Here is a 24,227-nt window from a genome sequence, read left to right as displayed (position 1 = left end):
TTCCCAGCTAAAATTCAGACTTTAAACTTATTCCAATTTGCTTATTTATTTATTATCTTATTTTTGACACAGACTCTCACTGTGTTGCCTAGGCTAGAGTGTGTGGCTTCAGCCTAGCTCACAGCAACCTCGAACTACTGGGTTCAACCAATCCTCCTTCCTCAGACTCCTTAGGAACTAAGACTATAAGCGTAATACCCATAGAGTAGATATGGGGTCTTGCTGTTGTTCAGGTTGGTCTGGAACTCATGAGCTCAAGTGATCTTTCTACTTTGGCCTCCCAGAGTGCTAAGATTGCAGGCCTAAGCCACTGAGCCCACCCTCAATTTGCCTGATTTGTTTGAAGTACCACCTATAGATTATATATATATTAAATATATATTTAATCAAATATATATTTGAATTAACATTAGGCCATGTTTTTAAAATAAATTTTTAAAGTTTGCTACCTTGGCAAAAGATTAATTTTAAAATAACATTGTCATTTGCTGTCTGTGTTTTTATTACTCAGCAGAAGGACAAAATTATTCCCAAAATAGCCCCTCCTCAGCATAGGTAACACATATTAAATTATATGTACTGTCTTGCCGTATGATATTCACTTCAGAAAAACAAAAGAAATCTCAACTATCTACCTCTGTGATTTAGTTGCCCCCAAACTTACAGGGTAAATACAGACAACCCTCTCCACTTTTGGCTATATAAAAGCTTGGAGGCTAACTACTATGAAATTTATAATTTTGAAATAGCCTTAATGACAGTCTAGTTCAGATTTTTTACAGATACCAACACAGAAGAAATTATTTGTCCAAGTTCACAGTTATGTAAGTGAAAGAACTAGAGTTCAAGCCCACATTCTTCAACTGCCAACCCAGGGCTCCATCACATTCTATTGCCAGCTAGCTTGCCATTCCCAATGTTATACGGACATAATATTTGGTTTTTTTTCTAACATCTCTCTATCATTGTACAAAACATTTAAATATCTTTTCTGTCCATTCTGATCTACCTCCATAGATTAAGAAAAAGAGACTCTTACGTTCTGAATTTGAGGTATAATATAAGCTGGCTTGAGACATATACTGAATCCTAACCATAATATGGAAACACAGCACTTGGGGTTTATGCCAATAAAAATAAACAAGCCCATTGAATTATAAAGGCCTATTTATTTTCTGTGGCATTAGAAAAGATGAACAGATTTCAGTGAACTCAGTCTTGTAAAAGAAGGTGTGAGCTGAACTTGACATTCTAGGATAGTAACAGATGACAAGACAAAATGTGAAAATCACATTCTTCAACTGAACTGTCTAAGAAAAACCCACGGGAAGAAAATGTACTGAAGTTAGCGTGGTTGATTTTCAGTACATGTTTTAAAAATGAAAAGGGTATTTACATTAAATCTTTCTAGACCAGCTAGTATGGTCTAAGTGATAGACTTTTATGTCATTGATGATATCATGCCAATTACCTCATGCCATCAAACCCTTATTTTCCATTAATAATAATGAAATCTATAAAGTATTGAGTATTTAACCATGAAAATGCATGCTTCAAGTTATTATATGTACATACATGGTATATACATACACAATCTACACAGGAGATACACATAGTCATTTAATTATCAAACCTATGAAGCATGTACTCTCAGTATCTTCCTTCTACAAAGATGTAAATTAAAGCTCACAGAGATTCATAACTTGTTCATTACCACACAACTTTCAAGCAAAATAGATGGAATTAGAACCAGGCAGCCTAGTTGCAAAGTATGTGCTCTTAATTACTCTATTCCTCTACAATAAAAAATAAAAAAAAAAAGAATTGATGTAATTACATTGACAGATATTTAATAAGTGGTGATGGAGAGTAACATGAAAAATAACTTTCTCAATTTCTAATGTATGTGTTGAATGATCAAAAAGTTCCTGAAAAAGAGTAAAGAAAAATCTTTTCCTTTGAACACTGAATAAATGTAACTCATTGATTCGAATGTTTCATTTTGTTGTTGTCCTGAAATAATTCCAATTAGTCATCTACCAAATATTCTGAGCAGGTACATTTTGGGTAATTGGAGTAGGTCAATCAGTGAAACAAATTAACATAAGATAATTGATTAATCAACCCAACTTCAGATAAAGGAATTATACCACTGAACAAGAGCATTAAAATGTTCTTCAGTTAATTGCTTTCATTAGCATAAATAAGAAAAAAGTAGAAATTTTAAGCCTGTCACTTTTAACCTGACTCCAGAAATAGGAAAGTTGTTATGGAACCCAACTTTATCCATAATTGATAAGAGAGAAGAGATTGGATGAGAAAGCCCAGCTGTACAGAGAAGGATGAACTTGGACTGCTATTCTCTATGGATTTCTCAAGGTGTAACAGGAGAAAACGGTACCTCACTCAAAGATTTCTATGAGTAACCCTAGATCTGAGTAAAATCTGCCCAGGCAACTCAGAACAGAGAAAGACCTAGTCAGAGTGGAACACACAGGAGAAGGTGGGCGACCTCAGGACCATGAGCCTCATGGTTTCCTCGTCAAACTTTCTGGCCTTTATGAGCATTCTGAACGTCCAGTATATTTGAGATGTCTTGTTAAACCTACTATTCTACAACAGATAAAAGTCTTTAGGAAGACTTTTCTAAGTCTTGCTGCTGGGCATTTATAAATTGCTATCCTGGAGAATTACAGGATATAATCAGGAGAGTTCCTTACTCAAGGAGGCATTGTGTCAACATTCTTCCATTAGCAAATTAAATAATGCAGCTTGAATATTGAAGCAGAGAACAAGAAATAAGAAAAATATTGCCCCAACATATGGCATTCTTAAATCTGTAGAATAAATATTTTTTACTTCTGAAATGTCTCATGACTAATTACTACCAAGTTTATATGTGAGACAAAGCTACCCAAAGCAAACTCTGAACTTTCAGGTATTTTCAGACAAGCCAGACAGGTAAATAAATTCTAAATCAGTTCAATGAACAGACTGCAGAAAACTTTAGGAAATAGTTATGCTCACAATTCATAACACTTGTTATCAAATATCCCACTGAAATCTAGAATCTCTCTTCTTTCTTTAATTAGAAATAAGAAAATAAATATTGGCTTTATCAAGATTTTTTTGTCACAAGAATATTCATCTTCTTATACTTTGATACATGTATCATTTAGAGGTTTGCATGTTTTTATTTTATCACTAAATTGGTTTAAACATTTTTCCTCAATGAAAATGTGTGCTTGTATGCTTAAAAAAAAAAAAGAAAGAATATGTGTTCACATATGTAACACCTGACAAACTACAGTGGATGCTGAGAATTCCTACTATCACAAACTACAAGATATTCTACCTTAAATTTCATAGCAAAAATGCTTACAGCACCTCAGCCATAGATAATTCACAGGATTATGAAAATCCCAATTAATAAGATAATTATTCTAGAGACAAAACGATCTTTAAGACAGTAGTCATTAAATCATAATTCCTTGTTAATAATTTAGCTCTGACCAATGAGCAACTCTGATTCTGACTGCTGCTACCCAATGACAGCAGTTTTCGACTTTCAGTTAAAATTAGTGATGTTTCTTTGCATCACGCTAATTATTTACACAGTGAATAGCCCAGTTCCTAAAAAGGATCCAAAGATACACAAAAGTCTTTATCTAAGTAAGGGTATACTGAAAAATTAACATTAAAAGTATTCCACCTGAAATATAAGTAGAAAATTGATCCTTTCTATACTATTATTCTTGGTAGTATATGACCCTTTCATAGCTATAAAAGATGTGCTGTTTTGGTTCTTAAAATACAATATAAAGCAAACAAAACCAAATGCAGTCTTTCTCTATAACAAGAGTTCATTAGGATATTAAAAATAGTTCTCACTCTGGTAATTGACAATTCCACATGTTTATATTCTGAAAAATCAGACAGGAAAGAGTTAACATGACTACTTCTACCCATCCTCCCACAGAAATAATATAGGACTTTAAACTTTAAATCATAGAGATGAAAAGGATGAGGGTCCCACAAGTTGTTCATTTTAATGGTGAATAAATCCTTGTAATCTTAGTTGTCAGGATAAAAAGTGTGCCTCTGAAGCTTTGCTCCAACTGTAATAACTTGGTGTGCTTACTAGAAGAAAATGTTATGATCATATGAGCTTCGTGCATGATTGATACCACTGCTGTTTATTTTAAGACTGTCCTTGAGAGTCAATCAAATAAAACATTCCCAATATGTATGTTTTGCAACTAGAATGAGGAATACAATGTAAGTGGCTCTACTGGAGAGGAAGTGATGGACTGTTCTTCCCATTACTGTTTCCTACCAAAAAGAAACATCTAATAAAAGTCAATCAAGCAGAAACTCACGTCAGAAAACATCCTGTCATTCTATGTTCCTTAACTTTCTTTTTATTTTACTAGCAACTGCTCTTATAATATAAAAAATAAAAATCATCATTATACATAAAGAAGCTTATAAATCCAAGCAAGAAAGTGCTCAAGCGCTTTTTTAAAAATACTATTTGAAAATGATCCAAACTATAGCATACAATCTAAAGAATTAGAAAAGTCCCTTCACATCAAGGAAGCTTGGTAAGGTCTCAGATGGCACATGACTTTATCCATCGTACTTAAATCTGTGCAACAAAGATGGGCACAATAAAAATACTCTAAACATGGAAAAATATTTCTCTTCTCCATGAACCACTGTTTCCCACATATCTTAATGAAGAAAGAGGTCAATGAAATTCAAAATTAAATCAGCTGTTTTTAGTAAAATCATAACTTTTTCTCCCATAATACTGATTGAGCTGCCTGAACAATTACAATATAAAAAATTAACAGGGTAACTTATATACAGTCTCACAAAAGAAACCAAATAATTATCAAAACATTCATGTTATCCCAATCTCTCAAAGCAAATCTAAGACATCCCTAACGCAGGTGGCTATCAATCTAGGCTCGCCCTCACTTCCCATAGTGAGCAAGATACAACATAGCACTTAGCTGACTACTTTCCGCACCCTCCCCACCTCAGCACCATCACCCCATTACCAGCATCTGAAGCAAGAGGCCCTTCTGTTTATACATTAGAAGTAACAGCTTGCAACTTTCCTTCCTCCATGAACTAATTATTACTCCAACAGTAAATCATTTCTTGATTTAAATGTTAGGTACAAAAATCCATCTGTGGGATTTATGGGATTCCAAAAGTTCAAATCTGCAACCAAGAAAAGTCTGGACTTTTAGCCCTCATCCTCCTTTCTATCAGAAAAAAACAAAGTTTTATATTTCAAAGGGTTAAACCATTTGGGTTTCCACAATGGGGGTTCTGTGCAATTTATTCATATTTAACATACGTAAGCTTTAATTGTTTTGAATAATGGTTCTCACTTTTTCAAATAGTTTTTGTCTATACCAACCATCGCTTATTGCGTGGAGTCCTAAACACATTTTATATAAACAGAGTTACATTCAGGATGATTTATCATACACACTGTGTCCATCAACTGGTTACACGAAGCATGTTCAAATAATGCGCAACAGGTCCTGCTATTGTGTAAACACACCCTCCCAAGAAAATAACAGCACGTTGCAGAATATTAACCATACGGGAGAAAAATCACATTATTCCTTGGAAAATTAATCAGAATCCCTTTGAGATGTCATAAGACGTCAGACTTAATCAACAGGAGGAAATTTTACTAAAACTCTCCTGCTGTCTTTGTATTCCGTCGCAAACGTGATAAACTCGTGTTTCAGCCCAGGTGTGTACACTGTGCGACTGACTCGCTGCACGTTACTGCCTTCAGCGTTGAGTTAATGACAGGAAGAGCACTTTGGCAGAGGTCTCACAAGTCCTTATCCTCAAGTTCCCTCTGGCTTTGTGCTGTTTTCAAAGCTATCAAAGTTAAGCAAAGGATGGGCTGAAACCTCTCAGCTTGGTCATGACAGTGTGAAATCAAATTAAAAACACACCTCAGAACTGTAACATTGTGCCACGTTTATTTTCAATTGGCGGGGGAGGGGGAACGAAGACCTTAAAAGAGAGATGGATCTCATGTCCTCTGTGTAGCCAGACCTATTCACTGTGTATTAAGTTATGTCTAAATGGGGGAAAGACTCTGTCTACTTAAGCGTTTTATCACAAAGTAATGTTATTAAACATAGCTAATATTCCCACACACTCCTCTAGATTCTTTGATTTTAACCTCCTTTGTTAGGCACCAAACACGGGGAGAAAGGTTTCAGGAACAATACCAAGGCAGTACAGGATGCCAAGCAGGCAATCCTGTCTCTCCCGAGCTGTTTATCCACCATCAACTCAAGCTGCCCCGCTTAGCTACACGTTCGCTAGATGTAGGACTTCTCCTCTTCCCTAGATGCAAAGCATGGACCGGCTACAATTGTGTCTGAGCGCGCAGCATCGTGCTTTGTGCTGCCGGGGATAACGGATTCTCGGTCTCACACGCATCCATCATCTAAAACACAGAGTAAACTCAACCAGGGGCTCGACGTCTAGAAGGGAAAACAATGTATTGAGACCCAGGATGCTCTGAGCCCCAAGGACCCGAGGACTGAACAAAATGCTTCAGGGAGCAGCCCAGGCAAAGGGAGAGAAAGCAAGCCCTGGTACTCTTACCTCCACATTGAAATATTGCTCCGTTCCGCAGACTGTAGCACATAAAATCCAAAGCAAGGTTTGCAAGAAAAAGACCCCCGAATGATGCACGAAATCCAACCGTCTTCCAGTGCTGAATGTAAGTAAGATCATAGTGAACTGTGCTTCAATGGATGGACAAGCTCCCCTTCGTTTTCTCCCTCTCTCCCTTTCCCTCCCTCCCTCGTTTCCTTTCAAAAAAAAGTCCTCCGGGTGGGTAGGGTGCCTGCAGGTTCACCCACAGCCGGGCAAGGGGAGGAGACCCGGCCCCGCGCTCTGCAGCCCCTGAGAAGCAGCGGCGGAGGAAGGGTCAGCGGCAGCTCCTATTCACCATCCTCCGGGGTCCGTCACCGGGAACGTGGCGCCCAAGTTCACCGGCGGTTCCGGCTCAGAGCGCCGAGTCGCAGCCGCAGCAGCAGCCGCCGCCGCCGCCGCCTCCTCCAGCCCGCGCGTCCTCCTCCTCCGCTCCCCTCTCCTCCGCCGCCGCCGCCCCCAGCTGCTGCGGGAAGGGCCTCCGCCGCTCCTCGCTCCCTGCTCTCTGCTTCTTCTTTCCCAGTCTCCTCGCTCCCCTCCAGAATGTTCATCCGTAATCTACATAACTCCTCCTTCCCGGGGTCTGCCCGGCTCCTGGGGCCCTCAAGCGCGGGGGGCGGGGGTAGCCGGTGCGCGCGCGCGTGCACACACACACACACACACGCACACGCACACACACACACACACACACACGCACATACACGCGCGTGCGCGCATACACAGTCCTACACACACGCGCGCGCTTCTTAAAGGAGACGGCTCGTAAAGCCTTCCCTGCTACGGTAGGGAGCACTGAGGTAACCCAGCCGCGAGGTGGGCCCCGGTTTGAGAAGAGCTCGCTAACACTGTCACCCAGCCCTCATCCCAGAGTCGCGCACCCAGGTACCTGGGAAGTTCCTTCTTTTCGTCTCGTCTACCCGGCTGCCTCACATCTGGAAACAAGTGCGCCCCTCCCCAGCCTGGAGCTGGGTGGGGCTCAGGCTGAAGACCCTGGCGTGGCCTGGGGAATGGCCCAGTCACGGTTCTAGACAAAGGTCCGCACTCCCTAGGGAGCGACCCTGGAAGATTCCGGGTGCTGCGAGTCGGAGGAGGCTCGGGTCACTGTGTACTGCTTGGTGCCTCGGGTCAGTTGCCAGGGCTGACCAAGTTTGGGAATCCTCAGCTGGCAAGTCCCAAGAGCCCAAAACTTTGTTGGGGTCCGCCAGCCAGTGCCCTGGTGTCTCTCTGAATGTCCTCTACCAGTGCTACCCTCCGACTTTCAGCCTCGGGAAGTAGGCACGGGTTTTGGTGGGGGACGAGTCAAATACAGAAGCGGGAGGAAATTGCTCACTTTCCAAGAGAATGGTGGACACGCGTACACACGGGGACCCTGGAGAGGTGATTGTGGGTCTTAAACAAAATATCTGACCCGAGGGATAGGGGCTCTGGAAGGAAACCAGCTGCGGGAGAGAAGGGGAGGCTGGGGAAATAAGGCGAGGGAGCAGCCTGAGGAAAGGCGAGTAAAGCAGCTGGCGAGGGCGGGAGGAAGACGCTGCGCGCAGACCGAGCGGGGGAGAGGGGGGCGGGAGCAGGAGGGCTGCAGGCGAGAGGGGGAGACTGCTGGCAGGCTGCGCGCTGGCGAGAGCGGCCGGGGGAACTTTAGGAGAGGCTTGCCAAAAAAGGGCTCGCCCTGAAGCAGTGTGAGGCAGTGGACGGGGGGGGCAGCAACCACCAGCCCTTGGCAGGTGATGGTTTGGCTTGGAAGGGAAAGGGGGAAGGGAGAGAGGCAAGCATCTGTTTGGGGGCAATGCCAATAAATGTGCTTCTCCTTGGCAGCCAGCAGAGGGGAAGAGGAGCCCACGGGAAAGAAAAGCAGTGGAGGTTAAGAATAAAGAGTGTTCCAGGTATGACAGATACCACAGTGAGGTAGAAGAGAGAATTGACAAGGCACATTTTATGGGTGAGTTGGGAAACCGAGAAGTAGGACTACAGGAGTTTATGCTCGGTAACAAAGGGAAAATGCTGGGGGGAAAAAAGGCTTACCAAAAGTTCCATTGGACTGTAATAATTTGCATCTTTATTTGTTTTTTGGTATTTTTTTATTTCATGTTATTGTGAGGATACAAACAACCAGGTCACAATTTTTGAATTTGTTAGATAAGATCCCTCTTGTAGTTGTGTACCCTGCCCCAAAGAAGTGCTATACACCCCTATGTTGTGCCCTTTAAGTGGGAGCACACCAATCCCCCTTCCAGTACACCCTCCCTTATTCCTTCTCCCCCCAACCTGAGTAGAATTAAGTTTTTCTCCTGTGTGGGCGTGTTTTAGACCGTCTAGTGGCTTCAGAATAAAAATTAGTACTTTGGATACTTGCTTTTGCATTTTTGTGATACTTTACTAAGAAGAAAAGATAGTGACCTTATATCTTTGGTATTAACCTGGATGGAGTTGTAATAATTTGTATCTTAATGGGAGAAAAAAAAGTTGAAGATAGGACTTTCCAGCTATTGCTTTAAACTCTTAAGAAATGTACCCACTCAACTTGACCCAAAACCCTCAGAGAGACTTTCCTGACCGTCTGCCCTGTGCACAGGATGTACTGCCCACAAAAGAATTTTGAAGATGTAATTTTTAAAAATCCATTATATTGTATAGAATAGGAAAATGTCCAAAATGTGTCCATATCTGGTTTAATTATCACAACATCTGTGAGGGGCTTCTTTTTATTATACAGATGAAGAAAATGATAATAACAAAAGGTAACTTTCCAGTAAAGTATACAAGTGGCAGGGTTCAGACCTGTGTTTTCTGACTCACAGCTCAGTGCCTTTTCTACTATATTCCATTGACTTTCCATACAGAAATTCATTCCTGCTCTTTACAGTTTTATAATCCATAGGTTAAGATGACTTATAAACGAATCAGATAGAACGCAACGTGAGAGCAAGGCCATTATATACAATTTATATGTTGTTCTGTGCCAATATAAAGTAACAAAATGTGGTCAAGTATTTGTCAATAAGTCAAGAATTATTTTTTATGAGTGCATTATATCCAGTAAAATACAAAATTAGAGAGAGAGAATGATACAAGAATAAAGTTTAAACTCATGTCCTAGTCCCTGAGATAGTACTGAAAGGAACACGGTAAATGAAACTTATACAACTTTCATGCATGAGGAAACAGTTCTAAATGTTAGAATATTAGAAATATTAGAGCCAGAAATATTAGAAAACTCTATTAAAGAAGTGTAAAGCAAGCTGAGCACTGACTAGACTATCAGCCAGGAGGGATTTCTCACAGTAAGTAACTTATCTGTCAAAAAAATAAATTCATGAGCTCACAACAGAGAGATGCATTAATATTGCAATTTGTGGAGGGCAAAGTGTGAAGAAGGGGTTGCAATGAAATATTGAGTTAACATTTGCTCAAATAGGCAAAGAAGGGTTGCTAAGCCATTTTAGATAATAATAGGCATCTAGGGAAGATTATCTTCAGAACTGTACATAGGATTGGTTATGGGAAGGGATTGGATGCTAATCAATTCGTTTAAAATAAGATTCTAATCCAGCTATGAAACTATAAGGCCTGGACTTTTGGGGGCAGTACATCCTGTGCAGAGGGCAGACTGTCAGGTTCCTTGGGAAACTGTGCTTTTAAGTAAAAAAAAAAAAAAAAAAAAAAAAAAAAAAAAACTATTTATTGAAATAGACAATACTAAATTCGAAAGATAATCTCAATTTAGTGATAAGTAAGAATGATAAAATTTTTAATTATTTACAAGCATTTATTAAACTTAATGAGCATTCAATAAATAATAAATAAATGAATAAATATTAGATTCAAGTCTGGAAATAAAAATGCCATTTCATTTCTTTAATAGGGCTCAATAGGATTCATACTCTAGTGATGGAGACAGACTGTAATAATATTGCAGGGTTACAAGACTCAGGCAGTTACGTATGCAAGATGCTGTGGAACAGGGTGTAAGAAATAGTTGATTTTCCTGAAGTTTTTGGACAAAGCAGCAGGAAATAAGCAGTTCTCAAGTAGAATGTTGAATGAGTAGAAATTTACTAGGCAAATAACAAAAGAAGGGATATGTCAGGGCTGTGCACAGTGGAGGTATAAATACAGAAGGACGCATCTGCAAAACTACAAATGGCTTAGCAGGGCTACAGGCTAGGGTGTGAGTAAAGAAAGATGAAGGTCAGAGGCAGCATGGGTGAGGATGTAGGGATCAGATCAGGAAGAGTCTTTTGTGCCACATTTCAGGCTATACACTCTATCCTGAAAGAATTCTTAGGAGGACATAATTGAATTTTTGCTGGCTTTACGATGTGTTTGCTAACACCACCACCTTCAGAAGTTCTCATATTTTTTTTACCTCATATGTTCCATTAAGCATCTAATAACTTCTATTTATAGACCTTATATCTATGCTTGTCTAATAAGCTTGATGCATCAATTTCCCATATAGACTCAACTGGGTACCTGCAGTAAAGTTTATTTTTATAGCATGGACATAAAAAGGAAGGGAATAGAGAAGAGAGGGGAGGGGAGGGGAAAGAGGGGAAGAAAGAAAAAGGAAAAAAAAATGGAATCCCTTTCTTCCTCCATGAGTTAGTTATTCCATCTCTCATCTATTTACATATGCTTATTTTCTAAGGTTTTAGGGACCCAGAGTTAAATTCCAGAATTCATGTTCCTAGTGAGCTTCTTAGTTGGTGGTCTTCTTAGAAGAGGGAGTTGTTTTCCTATCCAGAGTAGGGTAAAATGTAGGATATCGTGCTTCACGGTGTTCATGAAATCTTTCCTCACAACTCCTGGCTCTTGCCGTGTGTGCTTTCTGTGAGATACTTTCCCTCTTCTCACAATTCCACAAAACTAATCAACAATCTCAGAATTATGTGGGACAGGAGCAAAGAGAACCCAAAAGTGATTTTTAAAAAATGAATGAGAAAGCCAACAAGAAGGAGTAATTGCCCCTGGCAAAGATTAATGGCAATTCCCTAAAATATTACACAGGAGCAAGGGGCCTGAGGACGTAAATGATACATGTACTTCTCAGGAGGCAAATGGTGTACTTGAAAGAGAGCAGTGGAGTGATCTGCTGGAGGTACAAAAGCTTCTATCTAAAATAACATTGGAGGTAAATTATGTAACTATTATTGAACCAGATTTCTTAGTAAACTAGAACGTTTGAAATGAATTCTTAGCTTAGGTGGTTATGTAAACCTTACTCATTCCTCTGTCATATCAATTTATGTGCTTTCTTTTCTACTTGCATCAGTCGAACTTGCAGTATTTGGGTTTTGGTCCCTGTATTTTCTTTCTTTTTTTTTTTTTTTTTCAGAGAATATTGAATTAGTGCCAGCTTCTGGCATTCTCACATGCTACTGTTGTTACCAGGGGCATGCATATATAGAACAATCATCTGGAGCCTTGTTATTTAAGGTGTGATCTCTGGAGAGAACCATAAGGCTTGGGAGCTTGTCAAAAATGCAGGATATCCAAGTGTACCAAAATCCTCCCCATGATTCGTAAGCAGGATAAAATTGAAAAGCAACATTCTAGTGGAGGCACACAGCTCAGCTACTTGCACTGTAGCTCTAAGTAAAGGGAACTGACCAGTTCCAGTAAGGATCAGGGTAACCCTTGTGCTGACATGTTATTTTTTGTTCTTCAAAAATATAACTAAATGGCCTGAATATATTGATGTATTTTCTAACTTTTGATGGTACGACATTTCTTGACCCCTCGTCCTGTGAAAAAACAAAACAAAACAAAAAACTTTCCTACTTCATAAATAAGAAAAATTGGTAACTGTTAACACTGCCCATGAAGATAGCATGATTTTTGTGCCTTTTTCTTTCACTGATTTATTCTCTCTTTACCTTCCTAACCTTTAAGTCTTTCTCAAATACTTGATCTCTGTTCATGTTTTGTTCATTCATTCACATTAACCATTGTAAAATACCAATCAATTAAAGATTTTAAAAGGTTGAACACCTCAGTTTGACTGGATTCAAAGATAGATGAACTCTTGATTTTGAAACAGTTTTCACCTGGATTTACCCTTAAACTAAAGAGCTAGCAGTACAAAATAGAGGAGAAAGATTTTATTGAAAGTGGGTGAAGAAATGCCTCCCAGTACCTGTTTGGTTTTTCATCATGGAATATCTGAAGGTTGGAGATCCCTGATGGCTGGGAAGCATCAGAGAAGAAAGGAAACAGCAGGCACAGAGCCTTTTCCATTAGGCTAGAGGTGCAGTCTTGTTGCTACCCATAGGCGTAGGTACCCATTAGTCTATAAGTTACCTTCTTCCCAGAGACCTTCCTTTGTCGTAACACATAGCCAGGATTTGTAGAAGCTCAAAGTCTAACTTTTCTCCCACTTTAGAAAGATTCTTCCCTGTCATCTGTTTCTTCTATTCCGGTGATTTTCAGACCTGTAGCCTAAGCCTTAAATTCAGTCCCATTTTTTGGAATTCGTATCATTATTTTCCTCTGAATGGTAGCATGACCATAACCCAGTTTGCCATCTGGTTTTTAGTTGGTATATCCTTAGTTCCCCCATTTCAGTCTGGATCCCCTGTTCCACTAAGCCTTGAATACACCCTCTGTGACCTATCTTTTCTGTCCAACACCCCACTTTGATTCATTCCTTCCCCTGCACTTACAGTTAATCACTGTCCCCTGGAAATTCATATTCTTGTCATTTCATAATTAACCATTGCAGTTGCATACAATATTTTGGGTATGTGTGTTATTTTTTTTTTGTCTTCAATTATTCTTCGTACCAATCCAATGAACCCCCCCCCAGCAAATCACTATTCTTACATATCATTTTCAGCATACACATGGCCCCTGCAAATTAGAACGGTATTTTTAAGGTTCTCTTATTCAAGTTTCTTACTATGTATTTAAAAGAAGAAACTGTGGATCTGCAATCAATATCTCATGTGACTAGTTGACTAAGGTAAAAAACAACCATGTATTTTGATTCCCAACGCTGATTGCGTTTTTAAAAGAAAAAGATAAGTTATAAACCACTTTTGATATAAACAACTCAGTTTAAAAAATAGTTTCATTGCTACTTTACTAGTGCTAGTAAATACTTGTGATGGACTAAAATTAGACAACACTCTGTATGTGATTAGACTTGCCATACTTTGTTATATGGAAATAAATGTGAAGAGAAAGTATATTTCATTATACAGGTGGCTAGTAAAATGAATAAATGGATTAAGAATTCCTTTAGACACTGTGTAGCTTTAGGAAAATTAATATCTTCCTAAATTTCACTTTCTTCATCTATACAGTGGAATTTCCTATTCTTTGGGTAGTAGTGATAATTATACAAAATCTTATATATGGAAGCCTTCTGTAATTTTTTTTTTTTTTTTTTTTTTGTCAAGGCAGAGTTCTACCCTATGACCTGAGCAGAGTGTAGTGACGTCATAGCTCACTGCAACCTCAGACTCAGGCTGTGGGCATCCTGCTGCCTCAGCCTCCAAAGCCACTGGGATCATAGGCACTTGCTGTGGCCCCTGGCTGAGCTGGGTTTTTCCATTTTTTTCATGAGTCTCAGACAAGCCTAGAACTCCTGAGTTCAAGCAATTCTCTTGCCTTAGTCCCCCACAGTGCTGGGATTACAGGCATGAGCCACTGTTCCTGGCACTTTCTATAATTTTTTATATGTTAAACAACATAAAAGATTATAGCAAGTGCATATTACACAATAAATGTACATCAGGCAGGCAGCAAAGACTACTTAAGACTCTGGTTAACCTTTAGAGTAAAGATGTTATGAAAATATTGCTAATAAGTTATGCTGGGTAGTAACAAGTGCTGGGCGTTTAACTGGTATTAATAGAAATGATAAAGGTTTTTATTTCATAGCAAAAGAAAAGGAGCTAAAGAATGGCAGTCTTCAATATTGTTATCAAAATACAATTAGTCTTTTTTGAACTAGTACATAGAGTATTCAATGTACTTTTTATTAATTCTTAAGCAAAGAAAGTAGAAAACAATAAAAACTAGATTGCCATGGCATCCATTAAAATTATAACATCACAATGAAAACATGAGACAAAAGTGAATATTTTATATTAAATTAGAGGCATTGTATTGGAATCTAAACTTAGGGATTTCAGAGGAACTTTATGAGTTAATTTCCAAGAGTAATAAGAAAATAAACATTCAAGGGAAATGTCATTCTTCTACACATTAGAACAAAAATAAAACTGAATTAACCCATATCAGCAGAGTTATAATTAGAAGAAGAACAGTAATGCAAACATGTGAAAAGATGCCAGATAATCAACATCACTGCCTCCCACCTCCACATCTTGTCCCACTGGAATGCCTTTAGGGACAATAACTCACTTGGGGCTTTTATCTTCTATGATAAAATGCCCTCTTCTGCAGTACCTCTAGAAGGTCCTGCCTGAGATCATCTTAGAACTTTTTTTAATTAGTAGGTGTACACTCTGAAATAATGACAAAAGGTATAGAACAATAAATACATAACTTATAACATGGTCATTTGTTACCATTATCAAATATCATGGACTGAACATATTGTATGTGCTCTACTTTTAAACAACTGGAAGCATGATAGGTTTTACAGCAGCACTGCCACAGCACGTGAGTAATAGGTTGCAAAGTTGGGCACAATGGCTCGCACCTGTAATCCTAGCACCCTGAGAGGCTGAGGCAGGTGGATTTCCTGAGCTCAAGAGTTCGAGACCAGCCTGAGCAAACCTCTAAAACATTCTATGCTCTGTATTTTCTATTTGTGAAATGAAAAAATTGAATCAGATAAATTCTGAAGTATTCAAAAGTTCTCAAACTCTATGAATGTAAAAACTGATGTTAACTGAAAAGTCATAATCAATACCTATCTTGCTAAGAAGTCAGAATTTAAAATATTGGATTAAATATAAATAGAATTTAACCTAAAACTTTTCCATTAGTTTAGCATGTTTCAATCCTTACTGTACTGACAGGGTTTTCTTAGGTTCTCCTGAATTAAATTCATGAGCTGATATAATAAGAAATATATGAGTTGACATAATGGGAAGGTGAGTTTTTATAATCACATGAAGCTTCTTGATTAAAAGCTACTCTATGTGTGTTTTTCTGGGTGCATCTATGTATATGTGGCACATTTGCCTGACTTTTTCATTAAGAAGAAAACTTTACTAGTAATCGAAATGTTACAGGCAAGAAATGCAATTGGTGGGTAGGAAAGTAGGTATGTCTATCAGTCTAGCCCACATGTTCCTCAGTTCAAAGTAAGGAAAGCTTAAGAAGAGCAGTGTATTTCTAATCACCTCATTTTATAAATCAGGAAATTAATTCAAAGGACTTTAAGTGGATGTCTCAAGAGGTGAGACCAAGCCCTCTCTTGATGCTCACTTTATTACTTTTTCCATTACATCATTTGTGTGTTGTATTTTGAAACTATAGAAAATAGGGAATTGAACTCCTGAGCTCAGGAAATTGGGAGTATAAACTATATGTATATATATAAGGAGATTATCCATGCTGATTCTTTAGCCATCAAGGATTTCCTTTCTTGCTTTGTCTAGCTTGAAATAGTTATCTATCATTTAATGATAGGGACACATTCTACAAAATGCATTGTTAGGTGATTTCACTATTGTGTAAATATCATAGAATGTATTTACACAGACCTAGATGTCCACCTACTACACATCTAATGTATAATGATGTAGCCTATTGCTCCAAGGCTACAAACCTCTTCAGCATGTTACTCTTCTGAATACTTGTGGGCAATTATAACTCAATGGTAAATATTTGTGTACCCAAACATATTTAAACCTAAGAAAGATAGACTAAAAATATAATATAAAAGATAAAACATGATACCCCTGTATACAAGAGAGCACTTACCATGAAGTAAGCTTGCAGCACTAGAAGTTTCTCTGGATGAGTAAGTGAGTGGGGAGTGAACGTGAAGGTCTAAGTAGGACATTATCATAACTACTGTAGACTGTATAAACACTAGAGACTTAGGCTACACTAAAGTTAGTTTTTAAATATTTTTTTCTTCAATAATAAGTTAACCTTAACTTAATGTTACATTTTTATTTTATAAATTGTATAACTTTCTAAAAACACTTTTGTAATAACACTTTGCTTGAAACACGGATCTATTACACATCTTTTGAAAAATGGTTTCTGTATTTCCTTATTTTATGAACTTTTTTCTAATTTTTTTTTAATGTTTAAACTTATTTGTTAAAAGCCAAGACACAAACATACACACATATTATGTAGCCCTAAAAAGTGTCAGGATAATCAACATCACTGCCTCCCACCTCCACATCTTGTCCCACTGGAATGCCTTCAGGGACAGTAACACACAGGAGGCTTTTATCTTCTATCATACAACGCCCTCTTCTGCAGTACCTCCAGAATGACCTGCCTGAGGTTGTCTTAGAACTTTTTTTAAATAAGTAGGTATATACTCTGAAATAATGACAAAAGTCATTTAATGTCTCAAATATGAGACAATAAAGACATAAAATATAACATGGTCATTTGTTACCATTATCAAATATCATGGACTGAACATATTGTATATGCTCTACGTTTATCAACTGGAAGCATGGTAGGTTTTACAGCAGCACTGCCACAGCACGTACGTAATAGGTTGCAAGGCTAGGTGCAGTGGCTCATGCCTGTAATCCTAGCACTCTAGATGGCTGAGGAGGGGGGATCTCCTAAGCTCAGGAGTTCGAGAATAGCCTGAGTAAGAGCGAGACTCCATCTGTATAAATTAGCCAAGTATTGTGGGGGCACCTTTAGTCCCAGCTACTTGGGAGGCTGAGGCAAGAGGAACTTGAGCCCAGGAGTTTGAGATTACTGTGGACAATGATGCCATGGCACTCTACTGAGCGCAACAAAGTAAGATTGTCTCAAAAAAAATTAATTAAATTGAATTAAAAGTAATGGGTTGCCTGTGATGTCACTAGGCAATAAGAATTTTTCACCTCCATTATAATCTTAGGGGACCACCATTGTATATGTGGCCCTTCATTGACTGAAACATCACAATGCCACACATGGCTAGTTTTTCAGGTTGGAGAAAACAGAAATAAAATACAACTTGAGTCATGAACCTTATCTCCATTAATAAATAGCTTAAATGAAGGTCACCTTGGAAGAGCATTTTTATTTCCATCCACACTGTACTTCTCTTGCTCTGAATATAGCTTTGAAAATCACATTTTGAAAATTACTGTCTTAGAGTGTTTAGTAAGAACACAAATTCTGAGTTTTGTTGTTTAGACACTACTATTCCTTTTCATGTTTATAGTTTTAAAATATTTTCTTGGTTATATGCTTATAGGCTAAGAATACAATTGTAAATGTAATTAGAAACTTAAGAAATATTTTCATTAGTAATTAAGTTACTACAATGAATGAAAATTTAATATCTAAATTCCATAAAAAAGTTGAAAGTATACAGCTCTCAATAAGTAAATTACAGTACAATACCAACTTGGAAAGAAGAAGCACTGCTTCTCCCAAAAATTGTATTTTAATTTGTGATTTTTGTGGAGCAAGTCTGCATGCTTCATATGAACTTACTGAGTCACTAATACAATTAAAATAAGGTGATGTTACCAAATGCCATACTTGATAGTTCTCTTATCGAAAGCAGTGGTCCCCCCTACCTTTCTGGCACCAGGGACCAGTTTCACAGAAGACAGTTTTTCCGTCCTCGGCGGAATGCAGGTGATCAAAGGGCAGCTGCTTACCTGCTGTGCGTCCCCATTCCTAACAGGCCACTGATCAGTATCGGTCTACTGCTCACAGGTTGGGGACCACAAATCTAAAGTATGTGATTGCAAGTGTTAATCTGCTTTAGACTAGAATTTAAGACCCTCTGAGCATTAGCCTTCTTTCAATGTCACTAATATCTGTCAAGCCAGAATTTTCAAGCTTCTCTTGGCACGTTCCAGCTCACATAAAATCCCTCGTGATTTGTTTCTATCCTTTATTGTTCAAAAAACATTTTAAGCACTACAGCAGCACCTGTGGCTCAGTGGGTGGGGCACTGGCCACTTATAACAAGGGTGGCGGTTGGAGCCAGGCCCTGGCCAAACTGCAACAACAATAACAACAACAAAAATAGCTGGGCATTGTGGCAGGCGTCTGTAGGCCTGGCTGCTGGGGGGCTGAGGCAAGAGAATCAGCTAGGCCCAAGAGCTGGAGGTTGCTGTGAGCTATGACACTACAGCCCTGTACTAAGGGCAATAAAGTAAGACTCTGTCAGGTGGCACTTGTGGCTCAAGGAGTAGGGCACCGGCCCCATATACCAGACATGATGGGTTCAAATCCAGCCCCTGCCAAAAACTGAAAAGAAAAAAAAAAAGAAGTGAGACTCTGTCTCTAAAAAAAAGGAAAAATCATTTTAGCACTATTTCTGAGAACCCATAATTGCTGAGAAATCATGATATTACAAGCTTATGGGGGAATGAAAACAAGTATTTGAACTTCAGTAAAATATCATACTCATTGAAGGGTTGTTTGTATATTAGTACATGAATCATAAGACAATGACCCATTTGGTATAATTCTATTGGTAATAGCACCAAATAAACATAGGATGCATTTGTTCATTAAGGAAAAGATTGTTAATTCTAACTCCTTAAAAGAGTCTATGACAGCTTGGTGCCTGCAACTCAGTCGCTAGGGCCACAGCCATGTACTACCAGAGCTAGAGGGTTTGAACCCAGCCCAGGCCTGCCAAACAAGGACAACTACAACCAAAAAATAGCTGGGCATTGTGGCAGGTGCCTGTAGTCCCAGCTACTTAGGAGGCTGGGGCAAGAGAATTGCTTAAGCCCAAGAGTTGGAGGTTGCTGTGAGCTGTAATGCCAGCGCACTCTACCCAGGTGACATATAGGAATCATGTAGACCTCTTCACATCTGAATTGGGGTTCATTCAACCCATGCAAAAATTCAGATAGTGTGGCTAATGTTTGTTTCATGAGAAATAGAGTCTTTTATCTCTAACCCAGAATCTCATGTCTTCTTCCAGTATCAATGAAACTGTGGTTAGTTAACTTGTTGTCTTGAAAGTTAGGTAAAAATATCAGATCCGTCAAGGTTTTTGAAAGATATTTTTGCAATGAACATGAGATACTGACAGAGACAAAAATTTCTGGAAGAGAAAGTATGAGAGTCCCACAGGCTGAATTTAAGGAAAGTCTATGAGAATTGATAATAAACATGCCAACCAAATGCTATGTAGTATGGTCATCTGGTAAATAAATTGTACAGTAAACCGGGAAGTAAATGGTCTCCACCTTTTTGCTTGTTAATTAGAGATAAACAGGGAGGTAATTACATGTTGACAACTAAAAAGTAAGTTCAAATGCAGCTGTCTAAAAAGCATGCTGTAGAGCTCACTCCCCAGGACAGAAGGGCTGGGTCAGGGCAGGAAGGAGAAAGGACAGAAGGACAGCTGGTCACCAATATGGAGAGGAACCTCAGGCCTACCCTACTGTAACAACTACTAATAAAATCGGGCATGAAAGGACAGAGGGCTTCTACTTCCTGTTAAACAACAGGTACTAGGATGAGCATCTACAGTGGCATGAAGAGAGGAAAATCCATAAGAAGCATGGACAAAAAGTAGGTGCCTCTTTTAAATCTTGGCTATTTCATTTCAGAAGAGAAGTAAATGGCATGTAATGCTCATTCAGGAAGAATGGAAACACCTGTTGACTGACAGCTCAGCCCTTCCTGTAGTCTATCATGCCAACATTGGGTCTATTAGATGATGACCTAGGAGATATGAGGTTTTTGGTTTGCTTTCTTATCTTTTCTTTTTTAAATAATATGTTCCATATTCTATAAAAGCATTTTGATCTAATGAGGAAGAATTCTGTGAAAGAAAACTCTGGTGGGAAACCATAGATGTGTCATAGACTAAAATTAAGGCTCGTACTGCTCCACTGAGTTCCCAGTGCTGGCAATGGTGACTCACTGGAAAATGAGAAAACCCCAAAGCGAATGTAAATCCTTGTGAAACAAACAGACAAATTCTTGTGATCAAGTACACCACCTCTAGAAACCAGACGTAAATCCACCTCACTTCCTCCATCCCCACGGATCCCTGCTTTCCCCCATGCTAGCCTCAGCACCTTTAAAGAGGAAGCTTATTATTGCTGAGTGCAGGTCTTCCTGTCTTGGGGAGGAACCAAAGCCCATGCATTTAAGCATGTGGGGGAACTTTGGCAAGGGGAAGAACACAAGGTATAGCTTTGGTTGCATACAGTCACCCAAGTCGCCATCATACTTGATCCCAAGGGAGGAAGGGCTACCCAGTTTCAACTGGTGAGGTTTTGGCTGTGTTCATAGTGGGAAATAAATTTAAGTGACCTCATGGATGGGATCCATTGAAGTAATTAAATGTACCACATTTTTCCATTTAACATGTGCTCCCGTGTATAATGCAGTCTCACATTTTTTGTCTAAACTTTCAGGAAAATACCCCTCAAGAAAATAGGCAGCTCTCAGTCAGTAAAGATCTCTCTGGGGAGGGCTAACAAACCCATGGTAAGTGTGTGGATTGCACCACCCTCTCACTGCTGCCGGTTCTGTGAAGGACTCCTTCCCTTTCTCCTGGGAACCCTTCCCTCCCTGCCACATCTGGGGCCACAGCTGAAAGGGCCACGTATATGGCCATTTGGGTGGGAGCTTCTAAGGCAACATGGGCCTTTGGCAGCCAGACAAATCCCTGGGGCCTGCATGGGGCTCCCAGTCCACTCTCTATGGCCAGCCCTTGACCCTTGGCTCCTATGGCTGAAGCCCACTCACCAGCCCTGTCATTGCCCCTTCTCCTGCTTACAGTGCTTGGCAGAGGCCACTCTAGCCAACTCTCACCAGATCCAAGATCCTCCCAGACTGGAGTTCCCTATGGATGGGAAGCCCAGGCAGGAGGGCATGGTGGCCCTGGGAGACCTACTGAGCTTTCCCTGCTCCTGAGCCACACCACTCATGTATGATGTGCATCCTTATCTTTTCCTCAAAAATTTGGGCAAAAAAAGTGAACACTATACATGGCAAAATACATTACTATTGCTTTTACTTCTATTACTGAGTGTATAATTATATTGGATTTATATGCTTGTAGTGGAAACATTCATGGGTTTTAGAGGGAATTCCTGTTATTCGGAAGAGCTTACTATAGGGCAATGCAAAACTTTGGAGGACACAAAACCCTAATATTCCATTTGAGTTACAAGTTTGAGGGCTGACAATTTCCCAGTGGAGCTCTACAATGAGCAGCCATCTTCACATATGGCAGCTTTGGGGGTTTTGCAGTCATTTACTCCTATACATGGCTACCAGGTACACCATTTTATAAAGCATCTATTGGCATGTGACTGGAGCTGTCAGTGAAACTGAATACCTGAGTCATGGATGTGTGTGACTCTCCACTCTGATAATCTCATTTTGAGGTATGTTAGCTCAAACTCATTAACTAAATGAGACAAGAGGGGCCAACCAGCTTCCCTTGTTAAATGGAAATTGTATATCAAGATGCAGCAGTTCAGGCCACAGCAGCAGGTCAGGTTTACATAATAAAGAGGCAGTTATACTTTTTATCTAATCTCTTCTTTGCCTCTGGAAGCAAAACTGGTTTGGTAGGGTCCCGGACTCAGAGAGGTTTCTCTAAATTCTTGAACCAGAGTCATTTATATTCCTTGACTGACCTAAAACTTGATGGTGTCCATTGGGCTACATAGTCTACAGGATTATTCCGACTCAGCACCAGCTATGTTGAACTGAAAATAGCTGGGTGATCTCTCAGTGGACATAATTTACAGCTCTGGTACTATTCTGTTTGGTGAACCTTGCCATAATTTAGCTGGCTCTCAGGGCTTTTGCCAATGACTTAGATGCTTAGACTGACACACAAATCATGGTTGCTGATCACACTTACAGATGTTCAAGTTAAAGACCTCTTCTCTGAGGAGTCCAACTAAAATCCAGCTGTTATGTGAGCCTGGACCTCCATATTGTTAATCTTGCTGTCTAAATTTATCCTTATCCTAGGATATTCCAGAGCACATATTCCATTATCGAGGACTCTATTTCTAAAGCTGGCTAGTTTTATCAATGAATAAAAGAATCTACCATAGTGGATTTTGAGCAACAGGAGAGAATTTTTTATTTAAAAGATAGACTGAAGTTTTATTTTTTCTGGCCAAAAGCAAAGAATTCTATAAACTCCTGGTAGTGTGCCTATGAAAGTCATTTTTTGAAATTTTGCAGATTATAGAAGATGCAGTTTGACTCCTTTCTCTGACACTGTCTATATTTCCTTAAATCAAAGCCTCAGAGACTCAGTATTACTTTTAAAAGAGGAGGGAAATGAGATGGTTTTAAATATCAAAGAAACAGCATCTGTGAAAATGTGTTCCAATTGCAAAGCACTTTACAAATACTAGAGTTTTTTAAAAATGGAAACCAATCACCATCTATACATTAAACCTAAAAATAAATTCAGAAAGCAGACCATGATTTTAAAGCATTGACATTTTAGTTGCAATACAATACAGTAACCAATACACTTTGTGGAACCTGGGTTGAGGAACACAACAGCCAAAAAGGAAGAGAATGGAAATCAGAAGGAAAAAGAACTTTACTTAATACCAGAATCACATGGTAGTTGCTTGCATATTACACTATTTGTAGTTCAGATTATCTAGTTTTTAATAGCCCTTAGCATTTAATAAGACTACACATAGTTTTTCAGTTAATATGAACTAGACACTTTCAACTAATTTTCAAATACACGCCTATGTCAAAAGACCCCTTTAATATTGGTGAAGAAAACTAACTAAACTTTTTCAATTTAATGATAGTTAAGAAACATTATCCCAATTTCTACATTAAGAAGACCAGGTATGAAATATCTGCATTTTTCATTGTATTCTTTCTTTTGAAATTAGAGCAATGACTTACTGAACTTTTAATTCATGGAGCTTTCAACTTTGTCTTTGGTCTTTGTACAACGCTAGGCATAAGTAATTTGCATTTACATAAATATTTTGTTTATCTTTATAGAATTTCATGTTGATTCTGTACACTTTGTATTAGCTTATTTTAAAAATCATAGTTGACCTTTTGTTGTTAATATCTGCAACTTTAATCAATAGAATTTAAAAATAATAATCTTGGACTTTGATCATCTAACTTAAAATTCCAATGCAACCTCAAAATCTATAATTTAAAATGTCACCCATCTCCCAGCCTACACAATGTAAATCTATTCAATAAATACCATTGTGCTACAATATGCAAGGCAAAGCAAAAAATCACAAGTTAGTATAAAATATGTACAAAAGCATAAGACAAAGGAAAGCAATGGACATGCCCTAAGAATGGCATAATGGATTTATGTGAAGAAAATAATCTTACCTGGCTCGGCGCCTATAGCTCAACCGGCTAAGGCGCCAGCCACGTACACCTAAGGTGGCGGGTTC

The 24,227-nt window shown here is 38.8% G+C and overlaps 1 protein-coding gene across 1 annotated transcript in view; it reads right to left on the bottom strand.

Annotated features, from left to right (window-relative positions):
* MMP16 (matrix metallopeptidase 16) overlaps window positions 1-7,066 on the bottom strand; it is a 281,181-nt gene extending 274,115 nt beyond the window's left edge. Inside the window, exon 1 of the mRNA XM_003782500.2 lies at window positions 6,655-7,066. Within this exon, the coding sequence (XP_003782548.1) occupies window positions 6,655-6,786 (132 nt within the window). The 5' untranslated portion in view covers window positions 6,787-7,066. The remainder of the gene's footprint in view (window positions 1-6,654) is intronic.
* Window positions 7,067-24,227: the final 17,161 nt, after the last annotated feature.

This window comes from Otolemur garnettii, unplaced genomic scaffold (assembly GCF_000181295.1).
Source record: "Otolemur garnettii isolate 467f Iridium unplaced genomic scaffold, OtoGar3 scaffold00004, whole genome shotgun sequence".
Lineage (NCBI taxonomy): Eukaryota > Metazoa > Chordata > Mammalia > Primates > Galagidae > Otolemur > Otolemur garnettii.
The sequence above is the reverse complement of the archived record's forward strand: the minus strand, read 5'-3'. Positions and strand labels throughout refer to the sequence as shown.